Raw genomic sequence first — 8586 nt, 5'->3', positions numbered from 1 at the left:
CATGTACTTCCAAAATTGCCATGGAATGGCTATGTTTTGTACTTGCCATAGGATGGCTTATATGTGCTATTTTGATATTTGTTGCTTCCGAATTTTGATCACGTGAGTGTGCAGACTAATATGATATATGTTGGCTCCATTAGTTTTTGATGATAATAAAACATTCCCATTCATTTGTGTCTAATTTTTCTACTTGAGTGTGCAGGACAAATAATGTATGAAATTAATAAATCAATCTTTCAAAGTGTATATAAAAAAAAGGGGATAAAAATAAGGAGACATGATAGATTAACGAGAAGGAAGCTCCTTAGTTGAATAAAGAAGAATGTTGGTTGGCTAAGATTCAAATTGGAGAAATGGCGGGCTGAAGAATATTGAGAAATAGAACCGACTTAGTCGACCAAAATGTAAGTTAGTTGACTAAATGCTCTCTGCCAAAATCTATACTTCAAGACAGAACCAACTTAGTCGACCAAAATGTGAGTTAGTCGACTAAATACTCTCTGCTAGAATCTGTGACCAAAAGATAGAACCAACTTAGTCGACCAAAAAGAAAGTTAGTCGACTAAGAGCTCTTTGTCTACAATTTAAACCAGAGCACTAGAAGAGAAATTAATGGCTAGAACCAACTCTCAAATGTTTTCAACAACCATAAACTACCAAACTGCCATCAGAGTTATTTTTTCATGTATAAAAGGGTCTTCCAACAGTTAAAAATCAGTTATTTGGAGGTTTTGGAAGAGATTTGAGTCATATAGAGCTGAAAAACCAAAAAATCTCCTCTGTACCTTTCTGCACTTAAACGCCAATCTTTTGTATTTGTATTCTGCACTCAACCTTGTACCATTTAGATCAACCTTGTGATCATAGGTACTTTATTTTACTTCTCTTCTTGTATTCTTAGAGTGAGGGAGTCACTCTAAGTGGTTGTTTCAAGCTAGGTTTGCTTGAATGTGTTAAGGTTCTAACTTAGCCTCGAAAAGTTAGGTGTTGGGTTTTAGTTTAGCCTATAAAAAACTATTATGAAAGGTTTTGGCTGAACCTGATAAAAATCATTGTAAAGCTTGGTGAAAGCTTATAATTTCACCGGTTCTTAGTGGAATTGTTTGGAAAATCCTTGGTTGGATAATCAAGGTAGTGGATGTAGGTCTTAGACCGAACCACTCTAAATTCTTGCGCATTGTCTACTTTGTTTTTATTTTCTTTGCTTTAAAAATGAGTTCCTCATCTTGTTAAAAGCCAATTTGTGCTATTCACCCCCCTCTAGCATATATAATTAGGACCAACAATATAATCTTATGTGATTTAATATGTTCATGCATGTTTCTTGTATGGTTCCATAGGGATGAGTCTTATGGGGTAAATTTCAGTATTTGATTTAAATTGTTCATTTTAGGTTTACATGGGTTAAAAAGGTAACTCCCATCGATTCCCTCACACCGGTCATGGTGTGAGACCTTGACCTTTATAGACTCGTAAAGGAAAGTATAGCGATATCTTGATCAGGGGTAATTTTGTTATTTTCTTAGTAAGCCTATAAAAGTAAGATTTCTAAACAATATTATGGCCTAAGTAGGCCTAAGGCATAAATGGATGGTGAAATTAGGGGTAAAATGGAAAGAAAACCAAAATTTTGATGATTTTCACGGTAAGGAAAAAATGGTCATTTTTTACCTCGAGTTAGAATTTTAAGTTTTCATGAACCTGAGCATGTCTAGACGATTATGGACCTTGTCCCAGTGTCAAAAGAGCAAAAAGATTGCATAAAAGATTAGAGAAGAATAAGCTAATTTGTGGAGGGGCAATTTGGTAATTTCAAAGGAATAGATAAGCTTGGGCTATAAATATCTTTTCCTTTTAACAGCTTCTTGAATTTCTAGCAGCTTGTCTTCTTCTTCTTCTTCCATCTCACGTTGCTTCCGACCTCCACGGAAGCTTGATATGGAGCTTGCATAATTTTTTTTCTCTAGCTCTAGTTTTCATACCTTTGTGCCTTTTTGACTAGAACCCTTGTATTCTTCCACTCTCTCTCCTTAAAACCCTAAAAAAATCTTATTTCCATACTTTCTCTCACTAGTTGGGCATTTTAGAGAGAGAAAGAGAGAATTACCCCATTTGTTTGGAAGCTATTGAAAGAGAATTCAACTACAAAGAAACCCTAGGGTGAGTGATGAACCGAGCTTTATTTTTAGTTGTGAATAATGGCTAGTAATTAGGATTATGAGCTGTTTTATTATTGAGCATGTTGATTCCTTTTATAGTGATTAAGATAGTGAACATAGATAGCAATTTAATGTGGCAATTGAAAGCTAGTTAAGAGATAGCTTTTAGGGTTTATAGTGTGTGAATTAACCTATTGCTTATGCTACTGTGATTCTAGGTTCTAACGAAGTCCCATCCTTCCAATTAGATCATTAAGGGAATTAGAGTCAACTAAAGGCTCTACAATAAACCGGTGAGTGGACTGCCTATCAAAACTGTTTTGGGAATGTGACTGTTTTGTACAAAGTGTTTGAATGATTTTATACAACTTTTCTTAAAAAAGAGTGCCTTGGGAACAAGCTCTTGAGAAATGGTTTATGTTGTGATATGTGGCTATTATGGATTCCTATATTGCTACATTGTGTTGATATATATGCATGTAGGAATATATTATTGTGTAATTATATTGACTCGGCTATGTGCGAGTAGGGAATGCGCATAAGTCGATGATGACCCGGTTATGTACGAGTAATGAGTACGCATAACCCGGTGATGACCTAGCCATGTGCGAGTAGGGAGTGCACATAAGTTGGGGGATGATGGGATGATGTGCATGATGATGACGTGATGGTGTACATGGTGATTGATATATATATACATATATGGTATATGGTTGACATGCAAAAGTGTGAGCATTTGATTTGCTGAAATTTGGGAGTTTGCATGTGTTACAGGTTGCTTTTGTTATTTAACAGGATGGCTTTGATTTAAGGGAAAAGGACATTTTTTCTTGATGTTCTGATTCTCGCTGCAGCTAGAAACTCTCAGGTTTTTGAGAACCTCACTAGTTTGGTTCTCACTGCAGCGAAATTACATTCTCGCTGTAGCAAGAAAGGTATTGTAGCTTCTCGCTGTAATGAGAAACATTCTGTTTTAGGATCAAAATTTTGCTACAGCGAGATTTATTCTCGCTGCAGCGAAAAACTTTATGTTTTGTTTTCTCTTTGGTTCGGTTGTTGTTCCATTTTCCATTTTTTTGGTACCATATTTGAGCTTGGACTTCCAACATTAAGGAATAAGTGAATTAAGTTTAAAATGAGTAGGTTTGGTGAGAAACCCTCGGCCAGTTAAGGAACTCTCATTCAGCTAATAACTTAATCCCAACGTCGCTGCAGCAGAAAGGCATTCTTATTGCAGCTAAGATTCGTCGTCGTTTTTGACCTGCTTATGTATCATTGAAGCCTTCATCTTTTTCAAATTATTTGATACATAAGGGTTCATCATTACGAAGTGATTAATTATTTAAGGGTTTAATGCGGGGTTTTCAATATGAATGAAATTAAATTGCATTGTTTTAAAACAAGTGCATCATGATTTTATATTCTCCCTTATGGTTACTTGTTCCCTTCGTTATTCACTCACTAGGTTTATACTCACCGTTTTCAACTTCATGTTTTCAGATCACGAGGCAGTCGGTAACTAGGACGAGGTGTCCTTGTAGACTTGTATCCATCTTTTGGTAGGTGTCTCGGCATTCAGTAGCTGTACATTCATCCGAGTCCCTTCGCTGGAAGTCAAGTATTCTTTTGTTGTGTATAGACAAATTTAATGTGAATTATTGAGATACATGTTGTAGATAGTGTATATACACTTGTTTGGTATGCTAGTATGAGTTGGCAAATGTTTGATATTATTTTGATACTAAGTTACGAAATGTGACCTAGCAGTTTATGATGGAATGATGAACACGTCAGATTAATAGGCTTGCTTGGGCTTAGTGGACTACATCCATTGGGCCCATGCACTGATCATGACCCGAAATTTGGGTCGTGACACATGGCCTCCAGTTTGGATTGTGACAAAGTTGGTACTAGAGCTCTAGGTTTGTCTAAGTCTTAGGCATGTTGTTTCGAGCCAACAAAGTTGGGTTTTTATGCCATGTCTTGTTTTTTATTTGTGTACTACTGCACACCCCGTGAATGGGAGACTACATGGATTCACTTGTTTGTTTAGAATCTACCTTTTTGTTCACCATATTGAGTTTCATGTTTGTTCTTGTCTAGTTTAGGATGCCACCTCGAACACGAGCTATAGCTAGGGGCACGGTACAACATGATGTTCTCATTGATGTGTTTGTGAGACCACAAGTTTCCACTGTCAGGGGGCGTGGTTGGTAAGTTAAGACCATTGGATTTGTTAGTAATGAACCGCCTGTAGTGGCTAGTGATAAGGCACCCGTGGAGGCGCTTATTGATGCTTAGTTTGATGAGGCAAGAAATAAAGTGCGCATTAGGGACCCTACCTTGGTAGATATGGTAGCTAATCTGCAAGGGGTTAATAGGGTCATGAAAGTGATTGCTGCTCATTTAGATGACCTTAAAAGGTGAGTTAAGGGTCGACAGCCAATGCATGCTACACACAGCTTTTAGGGTTAGGATGATCGATAACAGAGTCTATTAGGGTGATTATTGAGGTTTCACTACCAGATTTCCTTAAGATGAAACCACCTCATTTTCGAGTTTTGATGCTACGAAGGACCCTTGGATTTTCTTGGATGAGATGGAGAAAATTTGCATTGCTTTGGGATGTTCTAATGTATGATCAATAGAGTTAGTTGGTTTTAAGCTTAACGTTGTGGCCTATTAGTGGTATCAGTCCTTATGTGAAGGTAGACTAGCTGGCACTAGCCAATTGACTTGGGAAGAATTTATTACAATCCTTTTAAGTCAATTTTTGCCAGATAATGTGCTATCCATCAAGGCGCGTGAGTTTGAGGCACTAATGCAGACACTTGGCATGATAGTTTCTGAGTATGACATTCGATTCACATTGTTTCTGAGTATGACAAAAGGGCACATAATGCATCTCGGTGATAAACCTCAGGGTTTAATACTCAATTAACCTCAATTTGTCCCATTTGTGGAAAAGTTCATGGAAAGGTGTGCCATCAAGCAACAGGACTTTGTTTTGAGTGTGGACAGCTTGAAACATACGGAGATACTATCCTATGGCACCACAGTTTTAGGAGGGCTCATGCCCTACGTCTCAAGTTGCATTACCACAACCTCTTATAGCATCTCAGCCTATTCGAGCAGCTATCAAAGCTATAGGTAGAGTTACAAGTAGCTCTTCTTAGAGTAAAGTGTCTGAGTCTCTACAATAGGGAATGATTGGCAGGGGATAAGCCAAAGTTTTTACTTTGATACCTTAAGACGCTAGACATCCAATGCCATGGCTTCAAGTATCCTTCTTATTTATAGTTTTGAGGCACGTGTTTTATTTGATCTTGGATCTACATATTCCTTTGTGTCTTCATGTTGTTGCAAAATTAGGTGTTGACCGTACTTTGATGGAATTTGGTTTGATAGTAACCACCCCATTTAAGGATATATTTGTTGCCCAATTTGAGTATAAGTCTTATTTGGTTCGAATAAGGGATAAAGACACATAAGCCACTTTAATTTTGCTTGATATGTTGGACTTTAATGTGATTTTGGGTATAGATTGGCTATTGCCAAATTTTGCTAACATGGATTGTTATCACAAGCTAGTTAGATTCAATTACCTAGGTGAGCCGTCTTTAAGCATTTAAGGTGATTGCAGTATTATTCCAACCAATGTGGTTTCCACCATGACAGTGAGGAAATTGTTGCAACAGATGCCAAGGATTTTAGCGGTTATTAAAGATACTTAGGTGCAGGTCGAAAGTGTGGTCGATGTGCCCATAGTTAGAGAGTTTCTCGATGTGTTTCCAAAAGAATTACCCGACTTACGCCTAGATAGGGAGGTTGAGTTTTATGTAGATTTAGTGAAGTGTACCCAACCTATATCCATTCCAACATACTGGATGGCATCGGTAAAACTTAAAGAACTCAAGGATTAGTTGAAAGATTTGTTGGATAAGGGTTTTACATGCCCTAGTGTGTCACCATGGGGTGCACCGGTATTGTTTGTGAAGAAGAAGGATGGATCACTCAGGCTATGTATTAATTACCAACAACTTAATAAGGTAACGATAAAGAATAAGTATCCACTTCCTCGTGTTGATGACTTATTTGATCAGTTGCAAGGAACACAGTGTTTTTCCAAGATTGATCTACATCCTGGTCATCACCAACTCAAGATTAAGCAGGAAGATGTGCCTAAGACTGCATTCTATACTAGGTACAGACATGATGAGTTTTTGGTTATGTCCTTTGAAATTACGAACGCCTTGACAGCTTTTATGGACATGATGAATTGGGTGTTCAAATCGTATTTAAACGATTTTGTGGTGGTATTCATTGATGACATTTTGGTATACTCAAGGAGTAAGGAGGAACATGAACATCTTAGGATTGTGTTCTAGGTGTTGAAAGATCACCAACTATATGCCAAATTCTCCAAGTGCGAGTTTTGGCTTGATATTGTTAGTTTATTTGCTCATGTGATTTCTAAAGAATGGGTTATGGTAGACCTAAAAAAACATAGAGGCGGTGAAAAAATGGCCAAGGCCATCTTCTATGACGGAGATTCGTAGCTTTTAGGTTTGGCGAGATATTATAGACAATTTGTCAAGGATTTCTTTAAACTTATAGCACCAATGAGTAGACTGATACTGATGCTATATTAGCACACTTTCTAGTTAGGCCTATGACACTTGATTGCATTAAAGAGGCCAAGATAAAGATGAATGGATGACTAAGGCCTTAAATGGTGCCTAAGGGAATAAGGGGTAGCACTTGGTTAGAGATAACGACGAATTACTCAGTTATGAAGCAAGAGAGTATGTGCCAGGTTTGGATGGTCTCAAAAGGGAGATTCTTGAGGAGGCATATTTGTCATCTTATGTAGTACATCTCAGATCCACCAAGATGTACCACGATTTAAGAGAAAGTATATTGATGGGAAGGTATGAAGAAAGATGTAGCCGACTTTGTGGCTAAGTGTTTAGTATGCTAGCAAGTTACGGTGGAGTATCAGAAGTCCATAGGTTTGCTACAACCTTTACCCATTCTCAAGTGGAAATGGGAGCACGTATCTATGGATTTTGTGATGAGGTTACCTCGCACTAGTAAAAGGTATGATTCCATTAGGGTCATCGTAGACAAATTGACTAAGTCTGCTCATTTTTTATCAGTGAAGGTAACTTATGGGGCGGCTCAATATGTGAGGTTGTATATTAAGGAGATAGTGTGATTTTATGGGATTCCAATTACCATAGTCTTGGATAGAGGTACCCAGCTCACTAGTCAAATTTAAGGTAAGTTTTAAGAGGCTATGAGAATTAAGATAAATTTTAGCACTGCTTTTCATCTCCAGACCAATGGACAGTCTGAAAAGACCATACAAACTTTGGAAGATAAGTTATGGGCTTGTGTTATTGAGTTTGGAGTTACTTGGGATTGGCACTTGCCTTGGATATAGTACACCTGTGACAATAATTACTAGGCTAGCATTGAGATGGCACCTTATGAGGCATTATATGGGCGTAAGTGTAGATCACTTATCACTTGGTTTGAGATTGGTAAAAGAAAGCTATTAGATCGGAGAGAGTTTAAGAAGCCACCGACAAGATTCAATTAATTTGAGATAAGTTGTTGACAGCTCAGAGTCAACAAAAATCATAAGCCAACCATAGGTGTCGAGGCTTAAAGTTTGAGATGGGTGATCGTGTATTCTTGAAGGTTTCGCCTACTGAAGGAATCATGGGATTCGATAAGAAAGGAAAGTTGACCTTGAGATATACTGGACCCTTCAAGATCTTGGAGAGAGTTGGTGCAGTAGCTTATAGATTGGTACTACCCTTGGATCTTTCCAGTAGTCATTTGGTGTTTCATGTGTTCATGCTTCGTAAATACAACCTCAACCCCTCTCACATGATTTGTTATGAGGAAATTCATTTGGGTGATGATCTATCATATGAGGAGGTACCAGTACAAATCTTGGATATACAAGTAAAACAACTGCGCACCAAGGATGTAGCTTTAGTGAAAGGCCTTTAACGTAATGATAACTCTATGATATAGAGTTATTTGGGCTTAATTTTGATAGTAATTTAGCTTAGTTCTTGTAGTAATGCATAGAAATTAGTAAGTTTTATTTAATTATTTTAAATTAGTTAATTTAAGTGAATAAATCTAATCTTAGTTAATTTTATGCTTAATTTGGTGTTAATGTAATTAAGATAGGTCGTTATTGATTTATTTGTGCTTTTGTAGTTGTTTGATGAAAGAAGAATTTTAATGGAAGAAGGAGAGCAATTTCAAGGTGTAGACTTCCACTACATATTTTTTGGTATTTTAATCATAACTTTCTCTACAGGACTTCAAATGAAGTCATTCTTAAATTATTGGAAAGCTAAGAGAAAACGCTATAACTTTCATGTTGACTACTTTGCCCAGT

General features: G+C 37.2%; 2 protein-coding genes across 2 annotated transcripts; both read left to right on the top strand.

Moving 5' to 3' along the window:
- Positions 4515 to 6550, top strand: LOC108661955 (RNA-directed DNA polymerase homolog). The gene is made up of 2 exons (XM_018120950.1): positions 4515 to 4585; positions 6124 to 6550. Exons 1-2 carry the CDS (start codon positions 4515 to 4517, stop codon positions 6548 to 6550), a joined length of 498 nt encoding a protein of 165 aa, XP_017976439.1.
- Positions 7845 to 8186, top strand: LOC108661954. Its single transcript, XM_018120949.1, has one exon. It carries the CDS (start codon positions 7845 to 7847, stop codon positions 8184 to 8186), a length of 342 nt encoding a protein of 113 aa, XP_017976438.1.

This window comes from Theobroma cacao, chromosome 5, assembly GCF_000208745.1.
Source record: "Theobroma cacao cultivar B97-61/B2 chromosome 5, Criollo_cocoa_genome_V2, whole genome shotgun sequence".
Lineage (NCBI taxonomy): Eukaryota > Viridiplantae > Streptophyta > Magnoliopsida > Malvales > Malvaceae > Theobroma > Theobroma cacao.
The sequence above is the reverse complement of the archived record's forward strand: the minus strand, read 5'-3'. Positions and strand labels throughout refer to the sequence as shown.

Bases quoted from the DNA above. Each gene is read 5' to 3' on its own strand.
- LOC108661954 (XM_018120949.1), top strand. From the start codon at position 7,845: ATGGGTGATCGTGTATTCTTGAAGGTTTCGCCTACTGAAGGAATCATG.
- LOC108661955 (XM_018120950.1), top strand. From the start codon at position 4,515: ATGGTAGCTAATCTGCAAGGGGTTAATAGGGTCATGAAAGTGATTGCT. The intron at 4,586-6,123 runs GTGAGTTAAGGG...TACATGCCCTAG, and splicing joins CATTTAGATGACCTTAAAAG to TGTGTCACCATGGGGTGCAC.